Consider the following 21,731-nt stretch of genomic DNA (forward strand, 5'->3'; position numbering starts at 1 on the left):
ACCAAAATATCATTAGACTTAGCTATAGGCAACACAGAACATGTAAGTTTTTAGCCTAGATTTGAAAATGGTCAGATTAGGGGCATGTCTAATATTATCTGGGAGTTTATTCCAGTTTTGTGTAGCGTGATAAGAAAGTGCTGCCTCCCCATGTTTTGTTCTGCCTCTGGGGACGGTCAACAAACTCTGCTGGAGATGAATGCATGGATCAGCTTGAAGATATTTCACTATTTCCTCTCCTTGCAGCATCAGTTGCTGAAACCTAAAATAGCAGAAAGGACTTCTAAGATTCTGTCACAAACTGAGACAAACTCTCAAACTGAACCAACTGAAGCCACAGAGCCGATCATGGATGGATTACTGAACGGGCCAACCGGGCACAGGCCCAGGGGCCCGAGAGCTCAGGGGCCCCTGAGCCAGAGCCTGATACATGATGATGCTGTCACTAACTTTACATTTACTGCCCTGCAGTCAAAGGGCTTAGTCGTTTATAGCAACACCAAAGCCCCAAACCTCCCCCTATAATAACCTAAACATGAGTTTTGAAGGTGTCAACATGGCTCTGTCACAGTGAGTGTTCCCCTCAGTTTATCTATAGCGCAAAATGTTGTTTTCCACTCCTGATCTGTCAGTAGGGCCCACTGACTCATATACCATGCAGCTGCTGTGTGGCCAGACAGTAGATTTTGGGGCATTGCAGGCAATCAGAGGCATTTTGCACTTTAAAATATGTTTTTTAGGCCTAGACTAAGAATAATAGAATAATATGTGTTTGCACCTTGTAATTCCTTTGTAATTGTTTATTTAGTTTTCTCTCCCATAAGTGCAATAACAAAAAAAGATAATAGGTATAGCGATATTATATACACAATGAGAGCATACAATAGTTTTTTATGTTCATCTCACTTTTGTATTTAAAAAACAGTTTTGAATATGAATTTGAATCGGTCTTTAATAGCCGAGTATCCTACATATGTTATCATCATCTTTCAAAAAAGATAAGCTTATAGGCTTCCACTTTCATGTCCATCCTCACTAGATTAACGGGTGTGTTCGGTAAGACTATTTCATGATTTGTTTAGCCTTCACAGGCCTACCTGTTGTTGCTATTTAATTTGCAACATGACTTGCATTCAGTTGTTAGAGACTTAAACAGATTCCAAAACTATATTCAGATAGGTGTCTTTCTAACATGCTGTTGGCTTTGAGTGTGTAAATTTTGAGCTGTAAATCCTGAGTTGAGATTCAGGTGATATTGTGCGATTGGCTCTGCGTAAACTTTAAAACGGATCCCCTTTATTTAAACACTGAGGAAAAAACTAGTAAGAGCAGCTCCTGACCACAGCCAGGCCTGCTGTTCAGAAGTGAAACAACGATTGTGTCTCATAAGGAGAAGCTTCTCTAACCTGTTGTCAGACAGTCTGTTCCTTCTGGAGCTGAGCAGCAAACTTCCTGAACTGAACAGCCGCTCCACAGGCGCTAGATGGGGTCGGGGTTTTGTACTTCATGTAAATGTTTTGGATGTTTGAGAACTGGTTGAGGGTCTCAATCCCAGATCCTCCTGACCTCAAATGATCCATCACTTCTTCTTCTGCTGAGTAGCTGTTTGTCCACCAGCGTCCTGCTCTGAAATCCAGATCTGTTGTTTAGTCGGAGTGTGTTTGTCGTTGGCAGTGGAGGCTCCTTGTCGGGTTGTTTTTCCCTGAGTTTCACGTTGCTGTGTTGCGTATCAGATGCTTTGATAAATTGGATGTTGTTTTTTTCACTGTGGAAAGCGGTTTGCTGCCACACAAAGTTTACAACGGACGATAATGTTCTTTGCATCCTTGACTGAGATAAATTCAAAGTAACGGGAAAACTTCCAGCTGCTGAAAGTCTGCGTCTCTCCCTCACCCTCCACCTTTTGTTTTGCTTCTTAGATAGTAGCGACGTAAACCTGCTGCATGTCCTGAAGATATGAAGAAAAAAACAAACAGGGATTTGAGAAAAAAAAAAAAAAACCTTTGAAAATTTCAAAGGAGAGAACAGAAAACGTTGAAGGAGGTTCAGGTTTAAGTAACGCAGTAACGGAGCGTTACTGGGATTAGAAACTGTAATGTAATTAAATTGTAATCCCTTACACTACTGTTACTGAAAAAAGTAATCACATTACTGTAACGCGTCACTGAGTAACCTAACACATTACCGCCCAACACTGGTGCCCAGGGGCCCTTTGTCTCATAATCCGCCTATGGAGCCGATCACTGGGTCAACTGTTTGCATTTGAGACAGACTGCAGGCAGAAGTGGCCCAAATCTTTTTTTGCTCATATGTGACTCAGATCTGTTTTTTTTATAACAGCACAAATCACATGGAATCTGATCTTTTCAATTCTGATTCTTTCATATGTGGTCCTAAATCAGATACAGGTCTGATTTTTTGCAATGCGACCTCAGTCTGAACAGTCATATCGGAATTCATGTGACTTTTATGTCACTCTAGATCGACATTCGTCACAATTCTGCGCTGGCAGGAGTTGCTCGGTGAATACAAACATGGAAGACAGCTGCGATGGAGGTAGTCAGTGGAGGGACAGTGAGGTGTTAGACCTCATAAGTATTTGGGGTGAAATTTTAGATGAAATCTGTTTCAGTGAAGCCATTCACGTCACAATCCCACCACTCCTGGCTCCGACTCTGCATCCACACACACCTCCGTACAGAAGTAGAGCAGCCATTGCTCCACAAAAAGCCATAAATAAAAATTTGGCTCTCTTTCTCCTCATCCTCGTCCTCGTCATCTGCTCACGAATTCGCTGGCTTCCACTACACATCAACTTATAAATGAAACCGTAAACGCTGACTTCAGTGGCGTCCATGTTTACTTCCGTACGACAGCGTGCTGCGTGACGTCTTTGTTATTGTTCTTTTGTGCATGCGGGTCAGTTCAGGACCGTGACCAGTTCACACTGCAATCTGATATTGGCCACATTTAAAAAATAATGTGAACAGCCAAACAAAAAAATCGTATCTGAGCAATAAATCCGAATTGAGCAGTAAGGCTTGCAGTGTGAACGTAGAGTTTTTGCCAGAATTTGACTGTATTGTCACAACTATTTTCACAGCTGTATACTAAAAAACATCTACCTATGTACCTTGGTGTGTGTGTGTGTGTGTGTATGTGTGTGTGTGTGCGTGTGTGTGTGTGTGTGTGTGTGTGTGTGTGTGTGTGTGTGTGCAGGCTGTCAGGCTGTCTGCTCACAGAGGAAGGCTGTGCTTCTCTGGCCTCAGCTCTGAGCTCCAACCCCTCCCATCTGAGAGAGCTGGACCTGAGCTACAATCATCCAGGAGCCTCAGGAGTGAAGCTGCTCTCTGCTGGACTGGAGGATCCACACTGGAGACTGGACTCTCTCAGGTCTGGAGAGGCAACGTCTGCTAGAAGGCTGAGAGTCACACACATTTTCTCTGTCACACTGAGAAGATGAGAAACACTGAAAGTTCAGCTTTCTTGATTCTTGATGTATCAAGCTCACTTAAACTGTTGATTTGTGACTCTAAAAAAGGCCCTTCACTCCACATTCTTTGTTTTACCGTTTACTTAATCAAACAAAGGGATGAGGAGAAAAGGCACAGTAAAGGACATGTTCAAAGCCACGGTCAAAACTAATTTGTGCTCTAGCTCAACAGCTTCTCTCTACTGAAGGAAAATGTAAATGCACAATCCACCTGATGCTTCTCTGCTGACAGTAATTAGCTAAAGAGAGACGAGCATTAATCTAAGGCAATATAAACTATATGTTACACAAGTAAATGTTAAATATTATCAATATTAATCAAAACAATCAATAAATACACAATCTATATATATTTTAACAAGAAATGTCTCTTACAAATACTGTTTAATGTTTAATGGTGGATATGAGTGATGTTGTATGGAAAATCAGAAAATCACTTTTCAAGGTTATGAAGGTTATTTGATTCCATTATGAAGAGATTATGCTGATCTGACTTTATTTAACCCCACAGTGTGGACCATGGTGGAGTGCAGATGTTGAAACCAGGTCTGAGGAAGTGTAAGTCTGTATTTAGTTTTATATTCATGAAAACAAAGCAGCAAACATTCAATTTCTATTTAAATAGAAAGCTCATGTATGTGACATCTATTCATTGAAATCCTACCCTGAAAAAAGATGGCTGACAAAATGTGTCATCATGAAACTGAAGAAATGAACAGTCAATCTGTTAATAAATCAACAGATAATAAACACAACAGGTGTATTAGATGAGAAGCTGCTGCTGTATTGAGTCTTGTTCTCTCATCAGATGCCTGTGAACTCACACTGGACCCAAACACAGCACACAGAAACCTCTTCCTGTCTGAAGACAACAGAAAGGTGACAGTGGTGATGATGGAGCAGCCATATCCTGATCACCCAGAGAGATTTGACAACTGGACTCAGCTGCTGTGTAGAAATGGTCTGACTGGTCGCTGTTACTGGGAGGTCGAGTGGAAAGGAGGGGTTCATATAGGAGTGACTTACAGAGGAATCAGAAGGAGAGGAAGGGGTGTTGACTGCAGGCTTGGAGGGAATGAAAAGTCCTGGAGTCTGTCCTGCTCTGTTAACAGTTACTCTGCCTGTCACAATAACAGAAGATCAGCCATACCTTCCCCCTCCTCCTCTGTCTCTAACAGAGTAGCAGTGTATCTGGACTGGCCTGCTGGCTCTTTGTCCTTCTACAGAGTTTCCTTTGACACACTGATCCACATCCACACCTTCCACTCCACATTCACTGAACCACTCTACCCTGGGTTTGGGGTTGGGTTTGTGTTTGGGTATAGGGATAGAATTGGTTCCTCAGTGTCTCTTGTCAGATAGAGGAGGGAGAGAGAAACACTCAGACTGCTGACCAAAGACAGCTGCTGAAATGATAGTTCACTCTGGACAGGAACACACACACACACACACCTTAATGTGAGAATAGTAATGTTTGTATTTTCATGTGATTACTGTAAACAAACATCCATCAGTCAGTGTAAACAGTATATTCTGTGTGTTGGGAAACTGAACAGAGTTTTAACAACACACAAGTACAAGAACATGAACATTTTATTGTGAAAATGAAATGAATGAGAAATGAAACCAGACAGAATCAAGTTGTGGTTGTTCATCTTAGAGTCTGTTGATGATTGACAGGTTAAAATATCTTTCTTTTACAACTTATTATTTTTAGTAGTATTTTATGCTCAACTCATCATCCAAAGCTAAACATATAATTGGATTAGAATGATCCTAAAATAAATCAATTTATTTTTCTGTTGTTTTTTTTCTGTTGTTTTGAGTCATTTCATCTCAAATCATGAAAAATGTGTCTTTGTGTTTTGAAAGTATATCTCTGCACTTATGTTTTCTATTCTTAAATGTAAAGCACATTGTATTGCCTTGTGTATGAAATGTGCTCTATAAATAGACTTGACTTGACTTGATCACTTTTCAGCCCAAATAAGGGATTGTGGCCCCGCCCCCTTTCAGTCTAACATGGAAATGAATAGAGTAAAATTATGTTAAAGTCTTTAACTGTCCAACACTAATATTGACAATAAAAAATCTCTACAGACTTAGTTTAGCATTCAGCATTTCAGGAGAACATCTAATAACTTCTTCATATGTCATTTCTACTGACATTATTTCACCCCTTTTATCCAAATCCATTTAATTTCAGCCATAGGCAAAAAACAAAACTGGATCTGGAGAGAATCTGAATGAAACACTTGAGAGGAAAAGAGACTGAACCAAGATGACAGAGACTCAGATTCACAGATTGATGTTTAGTATCTAGAAATCTGAAGAAAAAAAAAACATATTTTTAATAGCCTATAGGTGCAAGAACATCTAATGCAGCCAACTCAGGTAATGCACTTGGACTTTTTTGTTTTATTTACAATTTCCCATTTGGCAGACGCTTTTATCCAAAGCGACGTACACATGAGATTTCAATACAACACAAGCAAGGTTCTAGTCAGGAGAGAACAACGAGAGTAAGTACCATAAAGCTAAGTTCTGGTCCAAGAGGACATAGGTGCTGTGAGGCAGTGCAACGAGGCAGTGCATAGAGGCAATGCACAGAGTTCATAGAGTTCATAGAGTGCATAGAGGCAGATAAAGAGGTTTTTTTTGTTTTTGTTTTTTTTCTTCGATTACACAGTCCATCAGGTGAGAAGGTGTACACTAAAGAGCTGGGTCTTTAGCCTTTTCTTAAAGATTGAGAGGGACTCGAATGGAGTTTGGTAACTCGTTCCACCACCGAGGAACCACAGAAGAAGAGTCTGGCTAGAGACTTAGGGCCTTGTTGTGGTGGCAGCACCAGGCGCCGCTCCTTGGCAGAGCATGGTGAGCGGGAGGGAGCATAGACCTGAATGAGGGAGTTCAGGTGGGTAGGAGCAGTTTTGGTTGCTGCTTTGTAGGCGAGCATCAAGGACTTGAACTTGATGCGGGCAGCGACTGGGAGCCAGTGGAGGGATATGAACAGCGGAGTGACATGTGCTCTTTTGGCCTGGTTGAAGACCAGACGCGCCGCCGCGTTCTGGATCATCTGCAGAGGTTTGAGTGTACATGCCGGGAGCCCTGCCAGTAAGGAGTTGCAGTAGTCAAGGCGTGATATTAGGCTATAAGCGCCTGTACTAGGAGTTGTGCTGCATGCTCAGACAGGTAGGGTCTGATCTTCCTGATGTTGTACAGGGCAAATCGGCATGACCGAGCAACAGAAGCCACATGATCCTTAAAGGTTAGTTGGTCATCAATCATGACACCCAAGTTTCTGGCAGACTTTGTGGGAATGAGCTGAGCTGATTCGAGCTGGATACTGATCTGTTGTTGTCCAGAGGGACTGGCTGGGATGATAAGGAGCTCAGTCTTTGACAGGTTAAGCTGAAGGTGGCGTTCCTTCATCCATGCCGAGATATCGGCAAGGTATGCCGATATCCGTGCCGAGACTGTGGGGTCGTCTGGCGGGAACGATAGGAGGAGCTGGGTATCGTCAGCCAAGTTCTCCAATAGGCAGAAGACAAGATCCATCATTTCATATGAAACCACTTTTCAACTCTATTTTACACTTTTTGAACTTTATTTACCTATCCTCACTCAAAATAAAGGAAAATTTGACTCCAGGTTTTATACATGTTTCATGATTTTCACAAGAATTTCATAGTAAATCATTTTTTACACTTTAATCTGCCCAATTTTGCCCATTTTGGAACCTATACTCTAAACTACAGGCTGATTTTACCTCAGAAAACAAATGTTTTACAGAAGCAAAAGCTGAAACAAAACATTTCAGAGTGTTTCACATCATCAAATCACACTGTATTAATGAATGTTATCTTGCATGTTCTGATGCTTTTGATCCAAATACACACAAGGCAATGGCTGTACAATTTTGCGGTAATGCCATGTTGCGCCGATAGGTGGCGCGTGTGTATTGTGTACTGTGAAAACTCCTGAAGAGAGAGAGAGAGCGTTGTGTTTGAGCTCTGTGTAAGAAAGTAATGTTGTGCTTAAACACCAGTACTGCCGCGGAGTATCTGCCGGAATATTGTTTCTAAAATCTTACTTGTGAAATAGTGATCCTGTGTGTGAGAAGGGCGAGAAGAGGCTGCTACCGTTTTCTCCGCTGCCGATTGGACCTCTGAGCAGACATCGACCAAGTGGGATTAAACTCATTTTTCTAGTCATCTATTCTTCTCTTCAAGTAAAATCACTCCTTACATGGATTAAAAAGACTTCAGGATTAAAGGCTGCATCAAGAAAGTATTTTATTTTATTTATTTATTTATTTATTTATTTTTGGACACTTACCTAAGAATGACAAACAAAACTGAGCTCATAACTCTTAGCGTGGTTGTGCACAATTCTAAATTATGCTGCAGCTAGATAGGATTTCCTTGTTGTTGTTGTTGTTGTTTTATTATAATTTTTAACGGCCAAGTTTTGTTTACACATGAATGATTTTGAGAATGGTGAAATACTGTACTCCAGGTTCCGTGATATGCATGTAAATGCTTGTTTGGTTTCATAAGAGACAAACATTCATATTCAAATTTAAAGTTTTAAACAAGTTTTAAACAAACTTAATTGTCTCTGGTGTCATGTATGAGTCCTCAACTGTCCAAACAAGGTAATAATCTAGAAAGTTCATATGTATTATTATCTTTTATCAATTGAACCAGGATGCTATAACTTTAATGTGAGAGTGTAGTAATCCGAGACCTTGTAGATACATTTTCTTGTATTTAAATTTAAGGATTTTCTTGATACCTGGTTACATTAACTTGCACAGAGTTTCCAGCAGCTCTTCTCTGTGTTCAGGTCATATTGTGTTCAGGTCATGGATCTGTTCAGGAGGAGGTTTTTGTGGAGTGAGGACGCCCTCTGGTGGATTGTACCGGCTACAGCATGTGTGCAGGTCGGCTGCTTCACTGTGTAGTGGAGCGGATCCGCAGGTAAACGGCGGAGACCATGGAGGATTAAACTCGGCGTGTACCCGCCTGTGTGGAGAGGATTTATCGTAAAGAGCAAGAGATCAGGCTCGGTGTCCATCAATCAGACAGCAGCCAATAAGCTACCCACAGATCGATATGACGTCAGCAGCCGGTCTGTAGTTGGTTGCAGAGTTTATCTTATCAGTTATGAAGCGAAACACATCAAAGCACATTATCTGACTTTATTAATAAGTGCCAAGCTCGGTCTGATGACGCTGACAGTCAAGTCAAATCCTCTTCTGAGAAAACTATCAGCGCATCGACAATGACAAGTTTTATTAGACCACTTCATATTGATATCAGCTGCTTAGTTTATTATCCTGTTTATACATGGTAGTGGTGTGTGTGTGTGTGTGTGTGTGTGTGTGTGTGTGTGTGTGTGCTTGCTGGCTACAAGTAATAAAGTACGATTTCTAACTTGTGATCTTTAGGCGATTCAATGAAAACGGTTGCAGTCGACAGAAATAGTTTTATACAGCAGATCACTTTATTCACATTGCAAACACAAAGAGTATTTGTATACTTTATTATCCCCGTGGGGAAATTTGTCCTCTGCATTTGACCCATCCTATACACACACTAGGAGCAATGGGCAGCCGCAGTACAGCGCCCGGGGACCAACTCCAGTTCTTTTGCCAGTGCCTTGGTCAGGGGCACTGACAGGAGTATTAACCCTAACATACATGTCTTTTGATGGTGGGAGGAAACCAGAGCACCCGGCGGAAACCCACACAAACACAGGGAGAACATGCAAACTCCACATAGAAAGGACTGGGACGGACCGGGGTTCGAACCCAGAACCTTCTTGCTGTGAGGCAACAGTGCTAACCATCAAGGGCGTAGCGGACACGGGGTACGTGGGGGACACGTCCCACGCAGTTCCCGTATCTGTCCCCTCTGTCCCCCGCACTTTATTCAAAAAGTCAGCGCTAATTTTGTGACAACATGGTGGCGGTAGGCACATTCCCACGGTATTCTCCTACTCAGAATTCTCTCTCTCTCTCTCTCTCTCTCTCTCTCTCTGGGAAACAATAATACTTGTATGATAGCGGTTTGCACTTGTATTTGTTAATTTCATTCCTCCTTTCCCCCTCTGTTTTCTTTACAAATCGCACTCTGCTGCCATTTCTAATATCATTCAGTCATTTCCAATAAGTGCGCTTACAGTATTTCTTTAATAACTCAGTCCTATAGTCCTACAACTGCTTTAGGCCCTCTACTAAAGGTTTGCGCCACCGCAAATCGCACTGCGGGTGCTAAAACCTTGTTTTCTGATCTACTAAGACGGCCGTTTTTTGCAGTGTGCATGTCTAATTGCATATGCATTTGTGGGTGTACCAAGGCTGAGGCGCAATATAAAGGGAGGGATTTATGGAAATTGATAGTGGCCGTGATTTATCAAGAGGCGGTGGCCGTTAACACCTGCTGATTGCGCATGGCAAAGCATGTCTTATCATTTTGCGCATAGGATAGCTCTGCTGGAACTGTCTCTGGAACCGGTCTAAGATCAAAGTGACAGTCTTCTACACAGCATAACATGCAGTCATTAGATCGCAGGGTTTAAACGACTTCAAAATGCACAATTTAAGCCTCATATGGGTGAGTAGCAGAATATGCACTCAATATTCAGACTGTTAGGCCTACCTAAATATAAAATATAAAAATATAATTGCTGACACTAAGGAGAGGTGCAGAAACACGATTATGTTCAACAAATAAGACCGGCTGTAGACTTTAGTTTGTGTATATGCTATGTTATGATGAATAGGCCTATAATACTGTGAGGTAGTTCTGAAATTATGGCTACGCCCCTGCTCACCACTGAGCCAGCGTGCCGAGTAGCTACAAAATTGAATTTCTTATCACATGCAGCACCACCCAAGTGATATTTTGTTTTGCCAATGCAAAACATATTGCATTGGTCAAACATCCTGCTGACTTCAGACCAGACTAAATGAACACAGAAGGCGGGAAACATTGTCAAGCTGCTAATGGCCACTAGGGGGCAGATAGACCAACTGTGAGAGAGTGAATTTCTCCTAACGGCCACTAGGGGAGCAGATAAACTAACTGTGAGAGAGTGAATGTCTCCTAACGGCCACTAGGGGGCAGATAGACTAACTGTGAGTGACCAACCCCCACTATAATGTCTCTCTCTCTCTCTGTCTCTCTCTCTCTCTCTCACACACACACACACACACACACACACACAATTCCTATTTTATTTTTATTTTTATGCTACAAAGTTGCAATGAGCCTAGTCACAAGCATTTCATTGTTCAGAATGACCCTGTGTTATACTGCACATATGACAATAAAAAATACTTTGACTTTGTTGACTGACAATACCCTTACTGTTACCATTCTTCATGTTCCCTGTTTATAGCTGTTACTTCCCCCAATTCAAGTTAATATTTAAGTCTCTCTCAAATTCAGTTGGCATGATGACAAGTATTCTCATATTGCCAAAGCATCAAATTGTGTAATGATTTCAAAATAAACAAACTGCAAACTAAAGCAAAATGCAGTAGTAATAATAGCCTAACAGTAATAAAGAACAACCAACATGGGAAACAAATAAACAAACATACACTATTAAAACAGACAGATGTGGGAGACTAACAGACAAACAAACAAACAAACATGGTTGGATGAACTGATTTGTCAAGTCACTCATGGCCCCTCCTTTTATGGCAGTTTATAATATTAATATTAACAGGCTGCAGCTTATTTTGCTGCTAATAATACAGTAATATTATTAATAAATATATAGGGGATTTCCTGGGCAGTATTCTAATTTGACTGACAATACCCTTACTGTTACCATTCTTCATGTTCCCTGTTTATAGCTGTTACTTCCCCCAATTCAAGTTATATTATATTACAGTATATTATTGTCACCCACCTGACTGATGGGAGAAAAAAACATAGCCTACTTACATTAAACTTATGAGCTTTTTACTGATAATGCCACTGTCATCATTGTTACTTTAAACGTAATAGTCCTCATTATTCTTTACTTGTTGCCCTTGGCAATGTGCTTTGGGGTTACTGTAGGTAATGTATATCTCTACGAACCAGTAATCCCTTACAATAACCTTACATTTACATGAATTCACCCCTTAATTCATGCAAAATCCCCGTAAAATGAGTTAAGGGATTTATTAATGGAGGACACCCCATCACAACCCCCTTAAACTCCCCCTTAATATTTGACTGCTTACTTTCTAATTTAATGTAAAATTCAGGGAGACAGGAACTTTCCATTAATAATTCATTAATAACCTGTAAACCTGGCACAGAAGACATGAAAAATCCTTTAATTTATAATGTCTCTGTGAACCAACCCATGAATAAATCCCTTATAAACCCATGATACTAACCTTACTTTTTTTAAAGCTATGTTATTTTTAATGGATAATTAATGTTTGTGTAATGAGCAATTAAGGACAATTCAGGGATAAAATTAAGGAGTTTGGTTTGGTATTGCATACCAATAATGCCTTATAGAATTGAATTGAACTGAATTGAATTGAATGCCTCCCAACGGCCACTAGAGGGCAGATAGATAAACTCTGAGTGAGTGAATGAATAATAATAATGTAATAATAATAATGATGACAATGGGCCTAATAAACCTGCCTAATAATTTGCTACATAACCCGTAGATCCACAGCGAGAGGACATTTATTCGTCGACGTTTTATTCAAAGGAGCTTTATCACCATTTTTTTTTTAATGTAATTAGATTTGATGATCTGATGTTTTGTTTGTTTTTGCTTTTTCATCTTTTATATTGCTGTGTTCCATAAACCAATCGAATTATATTGTTGATGTTAATTAGGCTACACTTGTTGGGATACACAAATTAATAATGTTATGGAACACTGTAATATAAAAGATTAAAAAGCATAAACTGAGGAAAAAAAGAAAGAAAGTTATTATCAGTGATGACTGAGACACTGATAACAGCCAAGCCAAATATTATCAGTGTTGGCTTCCCAGATATTCCCAATACACATCTTGAACATTGTTTTCTACATTTTGATTTAATTTAACACTTATTTAAAAGTCTGCCTTTACACAAAGTATAATGAATAAAATATTAGCAATTCCCCACACTCAGATTTCCAAAATGACAGCAGACCACAGTGACATCACTCAGATAATCAAATGGTGATGAATGTGTTGACATTGATATTTCCTGAATCAAACCAGTCTAACACCCCACCCGCTTCTCTTTTCTCTGATTTAGCTTCACCTTCACTTATCGTCGTGTTGCAGATTATTTTCTCCACCAAAAGGTATTGTAAGCAGCAGTTTACATGAGTTTACAGTGTATTTTACTTTACTGACTCTATCCAGCAGATCTTTTATGTGACTGTTACCGCCTACCGTTAGCTTATTTAGACTAGAAAAAGAGGAAATCTACAACTCAGCCGTTTAAGGTTTGTCTGTCTGAAAACCCGATGTTTAGCTTCAAAACAATTTAACGCTCTTCTGAGGTTTTCCAACATGTTAGTGTTAGTGGTGTCAATTTTAAAATCTAAAGTCTACTAAAAGTAGAATAGTTAGTAATTTGCTTTCTGCCAACAGGATTGAGGTAAAAAATCTCTTCCATACTTTGACTCTCATTGGCACTGACAGCGATGATAACAGGAGGATTTCTGACAATTTCTTAACAAAAACACAAATTAAAATAAGGTTTATCACACAAGTTCAACATTAATGATATTGTGGAAACTATCTTTTCATGTATTATTTTGACTTTCTTCTTCAAGACAACCTGGCCAAGAAAGCTGCAGCAAGACAAACATAAAGCAATACATAGGCTACGTTAAAATACAATAAATGTCTTAAAATAAAGTGCAAACTAACACAATGTAATCAAAAGATAGTAAAATCTCTTGCTATAATAAAATGGAAGAGTTTAACTTCCTGTCACATGCTCCACCTCAGCAATAAACTTTTTTGATATTGCAGCTATGATTTTGTGTGAAGTCAGACAGATTTTAGATCTAGGCTGCACTCTCATTCTCACTCTGTTATTGCATTTTAAAGCGATATACATTTTTCCTCCTCCATGCATTGCATCTCTGTGTGCTGGTCAGCTGTTTAGTTCACTGTGGTTAATGTCTCCATCTAGTGGACACACAGTAGAACTACATCGCCTGATCAGTGATTTCTCTGCCTCGACTTGATTTCTGGACCGGTTTGGTGTCAGACTGATGTTTCTAGACTTTGATAGTGAAGTTATGAGGAAGTAACAGCAGCCTCAGATCAAATGAACACAGACACCCAGAACTGACAAAGGAGAATAAGCAGCGTCTTCTCTGTCAGTGTTTCCTCTACAGATGAAGGCAGAAAGTCTCTGACTTGATCTGGATGTGAATTCAGCAGGCAAACATCTTCCAAGGTAAAATACATTTTTATTTCTGAGGGAAAACAAAAACAAAAGTGCAAACCATAAACAGGGTGACTACATGTGTCTGTAAACTCCAAGAGTAAAATTTACAATGTTTTAAGACCTTTTAAAGCCAATTCAAAAAGTTCAGTGCATTGTATATTTGGCATTTTACTGTCAGGAACACCAGAAGTGATATATCCTGTAATGGAAACCTTGTAATGAATCAGTCCAGCTAACAGCATGTTGGGTGTGTTTGTGTAAAGGTGTTCGCTCTACTATGAGTCAGTCTGAGGTGAGAGAGGAGAGGCTCCCTCCCTCTAAAACCACTCTGTCTGGGGAACATGACAGCCGGACCAAAGCTAAGAGGTAAGATGAGGATCTCTAACTGTCCATGACTGTTCTCCATCTCAGAGCTCAGCAGTGAAATCATTACAGCATCATTATTCATAGTAAAAGCTCTGTATAACACTTTAGATTAGGGAACACATATTAACTATAAATAAGTTGCCTGTTTAACATGCATATTTGTGTATTGGTTCATTATGAGTTATTACAAACCACTTATTAGCACCTTATTCTGCACTATTGTATTCTACAAGTGTACCCCATTAACTATGGGTTTTCTCCCAGTAGCCTCCTAATCAGTGCTTATAGCAGTCAGTAAAGAAGTTGTTGCACGTGAATTTGGCTCTCAGTATGCTTTGCTCAGTATGGGGCTTAAAAGGTGCTAGTATCACATATTATTGAGGGAACTATTCAACTATTGAAAACCCATAGTTAATAGTTAATATGTGTTCCCTAATCTAAAGTGTTACCAAGCTCTGTCTCTGTTGTGTTGAAGCCCAGTCCAGCAGGAGAGACCAGACTCCCCTGAACCCAGCTGTGTGTCCATGAAGAGTGACTGGTCTATGGAGCCACCTATAAAATTTAAAAGACAACATTCTTCTGAAACAAAGTAAGTCAACATAATGTTACTCTATAATGTTAGAATTAACAAAGCATTGTAAAGAATAAATCCCCCTAAACAGAGTAAGATATTAACAATAATATGTAACATCAATCTTGTTTTTTAACCTTTTTCATGAAAGGAAAGTTTGCCGGCTACAATGATGAGGAAGGGGAGAACATTACTCATTCACTCTCTTCTCACAGATTTTCTATCTGGTTGTGGGATTTGAACTGGTGACCTTCTGCTCAAAATCCTGATTTTCTTGAGGTTAAAACTACCCTTCCTTTGTCAATCCTGTGTTTCTATCAGGATCCAGCAGGAGAGACCAGACTCCCCTGAACCCAGCTGTGTTTCCATGAAGAGTGACCGGTCTATGCCTCCACCTTATAACTTCAAAGATGGACAGCACTCTGCTGAGCGAAGGTAAGAATTTAAAACAGATGAGTTTGTTGTTATCCATCTCTCCTGAGAACAGGAATGAAGTCATGAGATATAGAATTGGTCCGGCCCTTCATACTCTGCTGATTTAGTTTCCTCTTTCAAAACATCACATTCAATAATCAGAACTGGCTTATCTGATAACAATGTATCTTAAAAATTCACAATATATTTCACACACTACTTCAAGAGAGTTCTTGAAATTTTCAAGTGCGTTTCGCAAAGGACTTCATGACGACAAATTTTCAAGATTTTCTTGAAGATCAACTTCAAGGATCGTAAGGTATCACGGGTCGATTCAAGGAAGCATTAATTTTCTGAGCTGAAAGCAGAACAAGTCGATTGAAGAAACCTTAATTTTAAAACACATCATTTATAGCCTCCAACAGTTCACTTCATCTTGTCTCCTGTAGATTCTGAATGTATATTCTTCTATATATTATTTGTAATGCTGCATTTCAGTAGAGCTGTGACTGACAGGCTGCCTTGTGGATGTAGGCTGGTGTGTGATATCGACCCAGCTGACCATTATAATTTCACCAGTTGGAGGAAAATATTTACTGAATTTTCAGGCTCATAAATCACAATGTTGTTGATCAGCCTGGGATTTGCTTAGAACAGTGCAAAATAGCTGACTGCATAAGGCAGAGGGTATTAATGTAGACTAAAGCACATTTGAATTTGGTGTAGCCTAATAATAAATACATTAGTGAAAGAGAAGTAGCATTATTTATTTATTTAGACAGTAAGGGTTGGTGCAAAAGGAAATGGTTTTGATGTGGAGCACAGAGTTTAGGTACAACAGCGGTCTGTCTGCTGTAGGATCTCACCTTCACCGCTCCTGCAAAGAGAGACTTGAAATCTCAGGACTAGTGCCTGGTTGTCGTGAATGAATAATGCATTTCTTGTACTACTGTGAGTATTTTCGGGAAATCCTTGTGAAATTATCAAATGTCTTGAAGAATGACTGTGTTTCTGCCAGGATTCATCATGACAGAACACAACACTTTAACGTGTGTGTGTGTGTGTGTGTGTGTGTGTGTGTGTGTGTGTTGATATCTGGAGACCTAATACTTAATGTTTTCTCCACAGAGTTCACCATGAAAGGAAAGAGGTTCCCAGTGGTCAGTCTGCCCAGGAGCATCAAACAGACCTGGACTCCATATTTATGGTGTGTAAATGTACAACAACACCTTTTACTTCAGCTACAAAGAAAATGCAAATCAACCATTCTGGTCATTATAGTCTCCATGCTGCACTCTTTAGACCAGTGGGCTTTCAAACCATGCAAGATGGATGTGATGTTGTGTTCCACGATTTTGTATTCTGTTCCAGCTTCTTGAGGAGAACATTGCCACTTTTGTGAAGAACGAGCTGAAACAGATCCAGGGGATTCTGAGTCCAGATTACCCAGAATGCTCAGAGAAGCAGAGGGAGGATGAGGAGGTGGTGGACGGTGAGGAGGAAGAGCAGAGGAGGAGCAGCAGAGAGGCTTTTCTGGAGATCACTGTACACTTCCTGAGGAGAATGAAGCAGGAGGAGCTGGCTGACTTTCTGCAGAGCAGTAAGAGGCTTTTAACAGGTTTAACATGATGGAAAGGGGAAATGGTGGAAAATGAGAGATGTTTACATTTCCAAACTGCTGTAAATATGCTGTACACATCTGCTTCAGATCAATTCTTCTGGGCTGCACACACAGTCAGAACATGTTTGTCCACTACTGATGAGCTGAATAGATTTCATGGAATGGGGAAATATATACATCCACCCTGAAATCCACTCATTGATTTAATTTGTTGTTTGTTCATTCAGAAACTTTTGCTCCCATCTGCCAACATCAACTCAAATCTAATCTGAAGGAGAAGTTTAAGTGTATGTTTGAGGGGATTGCTAAAGCAGGAAACCCAACACTTCTGAATCAGATCCACACAGAGCTTCACATCACAGAGGGAGGGAGTGGAGAGGTCAATGATGAACATGAGGTCAGACAGATTGAAGCAGCATCCAGGAAACCAGTGAGACCAGAAACAACAATCAAATGTGAAGACATCTTCAACCCCTTACCTGGAAGAGATAAACCAATCAGAACACTGATGACAAAGGGAGTGGCTGGCATTGGGAAAACAGTCTTAACACAGAAGTTCACTCTGGACTGGGCTGAAGACAAAGCCAACCAGGATATACAGTTCACATTTCCGTTCACTTTCCGAGAGCTGAATCTGCTGAAAGAGAAAAAGTACAGCTTGGTGAAACTTCTTCATCACTTCTTTAATGACACCAAAGAAGCAGGAATCTGCAGGTTTGACAAGTTCCAGGTTGTGTTAATCTTTGACGGTCTGGATGAGTGTCGACTTCCTCTAGACTTCCAGAACAACGAGATCCTGACTAATGTTAAAGAGTCAACCTCAGTGGATGTGCTGCTGACAAACCTCATCAAGGGGAAACTGCTTCCCTCTGCTCGCCTCTGGATAACCACACGACCTGCAGCAGCCAATCAGATCCCTCCTGAGTGTGTTGACATGGTGACAGAGGTGAGAGGCTTCACTGACCCACAGAAGGAGGAGTACTTCAGGAAGAGATTCAGAGATGAGGAGCAGGCCAGCAGAATCATCTCCCACATCAAGACTTCACGAAGCCTCCACATCATGTGCCACATCCCAGTCTTCTGCTGGATCACTGCTACAGTTCTGGAGCATGTGTTGGAAACCAGTGAGAGAGGAGACCTGCCCAAGACCCTGACTGAGATGTACCTCCACTTCCTGGTGGTTCAGTCCAAACAGAAGAATGTCAAGTATCATGGGAGAGCTGAGACAGATCCACACTGGAATACAGAGAGCAGGAAGATGACTCTCTCTCTGGGAAAACTGGCTTTTGAGCAGCTGGAGAAAGGCAACCTGATCTTCTATGAAGCTGACCTGACAGAGTGTGGCATTGATATCAGAGCAGCCTCAGTGTACTCAGGAGTGTTCACACAGATCTTTAAAGAGGAGCGTGGGCTGTACCAGGACAAGGTGTTCTGCTTTGTCCATCTGAGCATTCAGGAGTTTCTGGCTGCTGTTTATGTCATCGTCTCATTCATCGACTCTGGTGTCAATCTGCTGTCAGAAACACAATCAACCTCCAGACCATCTCAACTAAGAGACAAATCTCAGGTAAATCAGCTCTACCAGAGTGCTGTGGACAAGGCCTTACAGAGTCCAAATGGACACCTGGACTTGTTCCTCCGTTTCTTCCTGGGTCTTTCACTGCAGACCAATCAGACTCTCCTACGAGGCCTGCTGACACAGACAGGAAGTAGCTCACAGACCAATCAGGGAACAGTCCAGTACATCAAGGAGAAGATCAGGGAGAATCCCTCTGCAGAGAGAAGCATCAATCTGTTCCACTGTCTGAATGAGCTGAATAACCATTCTCTAGTGGAGGAGATCCAACAGTACCTGAGATCAGGAAGTCTCTCCACAACCAGACTCTCCCCTGCTCAGTGGTCGGCTCTGGTCTTCATCTTACTGTCATCAGAAGAAGAGCTGGACGTGTTTGACCTGAAGAAATACTCTGCTTCAGAGGAGGCTCTTCTGAGGCTGCTGCCAGTGGTCAAAGCCTCCAATAAATCTGTGTAAGTGCATAGAAAACTTGATCGATTCAATATATTAAACCTAATATTCATACAAAGGAAAAACAATATATGTTTTCAAAGTTATTGTTTGTCTTTATCACTAATTATCCTTCAGGCTGAGCTTCTGTAATCTGTCAGAGAGAAGCTGTGAAGCTCTGGCCTCAGTTCTCAGCTCCCAGTCCTCTAGTCTGAGAGAGCTGGACCTGAGTAACAACGACCTGCAGGATTCAGGAGTGAAGCTGCTCTCTGCTGGACTGGAGAGTCCACACTGTAGACTGGAAACTCTCAAGTAAGATCCATTTACAGTTTATTTCAATTGAATTGACACATTTCTCCAAACTAAGGTCTGTGCTCTCAAAACAGTCTCTCAGGTCAGGATTCATGAATCTGCAAAGGGCTGCCCTGCAAGTTTTACATCAGAATTTCAAAGCCATTTTACATCTGTTTTTCTGAATTTCAATTTCATTTTCCCTGGAAAAAAAAGTTTGGGAATTTTCCAGCACTTGTTTAATTCTGATCCAACTTCATATACACAGCCATGAAGGATTTAGAGAAGATCATCCATGCTCTGATATCATGTCATTTAGATTACTGAACTTCTCTCTATTCCTGTCTCAGCCATAATTCACTGTCACATCTCCAGCTTGTTCAGAATAGAGCAGCTAGGATTTTAACTAGTGTTAAACAGAGATCATATATCCCCAATTTTAGTATCTCTCTACTGGTTACCACTTAGATACAGAATTAATATTAAGATTTCACTGATCACATTTAAAGCATGGCTAGTTTTGTCCATGAGTTTCAGTGCAGAGCTCTTAGTTCCCTGTGAGCCGGAGAGCAAGCTGAGATCTTCAGGTCCTTCTGACTTTCCTTCAGTCTAGACTCAAGACTGAAGGTGAAAAGACTTTTGCCATCAGGGCCTCTAGACTGTGGAATGCCTTCCTGAGGGATTAGGCTCATCTGTTAAAATACTTTAAATCTGCTTTATATATCTTACTATTCTTCTTTATGGCTTTTTGTAAAGCATTACATAGCATACACCATTTGGTGGATGTGTTTATCCAAATCACGTTACATTACCATGTGTGAAGATATTTTTAGTATTGGTGACTCCAGTGGGAATCAAACCAGCATCCCTGGCTTTGTTAGTGCTACACTCAGCTCAGTGAGCTACAGCACCATGCAAAGTACACTGTAACCTCTGCTTTTAGATGAATCAAGTTTATCATTATTATTAGTAGTAATCTGAAAGAAAAAACACAGACATCAACATTAAAATGTAAGAGAATAACATTTTCTTATCTGTTCATGTCCATTAAGGCTAAGTGGCTGTAAGCTGTCAGAGAGAAGCTGTGAAGCTCTGGCCTCAGTTCTCAGCTCCCAGTCCTCTAGTCTGAGAGAGCTGGACCTGAGTAACAACGACCTGCAGGATTCAGGAGTGAAGCTGCTCTCTGCTGGACTGGAGAGTCCACACTGCAGACTGGAAACTCTCAGGTAAGATCCATTTACAGTTTTTTTTTAATTGAATTGACACATTTCTCCAAACTAAGGTCTGTGCTCTCGAAACAGTCTCTCAGGTCAGGATTCCTGAATCTGCAAAGAGTGACCCTGCAAGTTGTATATCAGGATTTCAGAGCCATTTTGCATCAGTATCTTCAATTTCAATTTCACTTTAAAGGTCCCATATTGTGTAAAACAGGATTTCCCTTGCCTCTGTGATGATAAAGGAGTTGGATGGTCTATCTAAACATGAAGAAAGTATCAAATCCACACAATCCATATTAGAAAAGCGAGCCTCTAAACGAGCCGTTTGGACTTCCGTAACTTTGTGGCGTCACAAAGGTTCGCTCATTATCATTTTTGTAAGAAATAATAGACTAACAAAGTGTTTTTTTCAAAGCGGTTGAGCGGTTGTCATTGTTTATTACCAAGAGTTTTCCCTACCTGTAGCTGCCAGGCCAAGGCGTCTCACGTTTCATTCACTAGCAGGGACCACGCCACAACAATATGTCATTTTAAAGGTTTAATGGAAATTCAGAGGTATTGGATGTTGAGGACAGTGAATGGATGTAAGGGGAGGGGTGAAGGTGGAAGGAGGATGTCGTGTGTTAGGCTGGTCTGGGAGGATGTTCTGGAGACCGGGCGGAGGGAGACTCAGTGTGGGGGTTCCATCTCAGGCAAGATCCCACCCGAGCTGAACAGGCCCCCAGACAGTACCTAGAATGACACGTGGGAGAGGTATGCATGGATTGAGTAAGAAGGGATGAGGGGAGGAGGGAAGAGAGGATGAAGGGATGTGGGTAGGGATGAGCGGAGGGAGGGATGGGGTAGGGATGAGGTAGGAAGGTGGATGGATGAAGGGAAGGGAAAGGGAGGGTGGGTCGAGAGATCTGAGACAAACGAGGCAGGATGGGTTGACCAGGTATAAGTAGACTAGGCAGGTGATTAGAGGTGTGGTTGAGGCGTGGCCCTGCTCCCGAACCTAAGTTAACTAATTAACTTCATTTCACTAGCAGGGACCACGCCACAACAATATGTCATTTTAAAGGTTTAATGGAAATTCAGAGGTATTGGATGTTGAGGACAGTGAATGGATGTAAGGGGAGGGGTGAAGATGGAAGGAGGATGTCGTGTGTTAGGCTGGTCTGGGAGGATGTACTGGAGACCGGGCGGAGGGAGACTCAGTGTGGGGGTTCCATCTCAGGCAAGATCCCACCCGAGCTGATAACAGGCCCCCAAAAGTTGAGTTGAGTGTGAGCTTGACGGAGATCGTTAAGATTGTTGCGGATATAGGAGCGATATGCCTGAGAT

General features: G+C 41.1%; 2 protein-coding genes across 12 annotated transcripts in view; both read left to right on the plus strand.

Annotated features, from left to right (window-relative positions):
- LOC139911138 (NLR family CARD domain-containing protein 3-like) overlaps positions 1-21,731 on the plus strand; it is a 50,162-nt gene that overhangs the window by 12,718 nt on the left and 15,713 nt on the right. For 4 of the 11 annotated variants that reach the window (XM_078291005.1, XM_078291008.1, XM_078291011.1 and 1 more), the window contains 3 exons: positions 3,220-3,393; positions 4,005-4,051; positions 4,302-5,296. In XM_078291005.1, coding sequence (XP_078147131.1) covers positions 3,220-3,393; positions 4,005-4,051; positions 4,302-4,855 — 775 coding nt within the window. In that variant the 3' untranslated portion in view covers positions 4,856-5,296. Of the gene's footprint in view, positions 1-3,219; positions 3,394-4,004; positions 4,052-4,301; positions 5,297-16,399; positions 16,479-16,642; positions 16,872-17,119; positions 18,921-20,240; positions 20,415-21,731 lie in introns of those variants that run through there. The other 7 variants (XM_078291006.1, XM_078291009.1, XM_078291012.1 and 4 more) reach the window with 4 other exon arrangements.
- LOC139929922 (uncharacterized) overlaps positions 12,794-21,731 on the plus strand; it is a 451,831-nt gene continuing 442,893 nt past the window's right edge. The window contains exon 1 of the mRNA XM_078290999.1: positions 12,794-12,877. The gene's annotated coding sequence lies outside the window, so the exon portion shown is untranslated. The remainder of the gene's footprint in view (positions 12,878-21,731) is intronic.

This window comes from Centroberyx gerrardi, chromosome 21 (genome assembly GCF_048128805.1).
Source record: "Centroberyx gerrardi isolate f3 chromosome 21, fCenGer3.hap1.cur.20231027, whole genome shotgun sequence".
Taxonomy (NCBI): Eukaryota; Metazoa; Chordata; class Actinopteri; order Beryciformes; family Berycidae; genus Centroberyx; species Centroberyx gerrardi.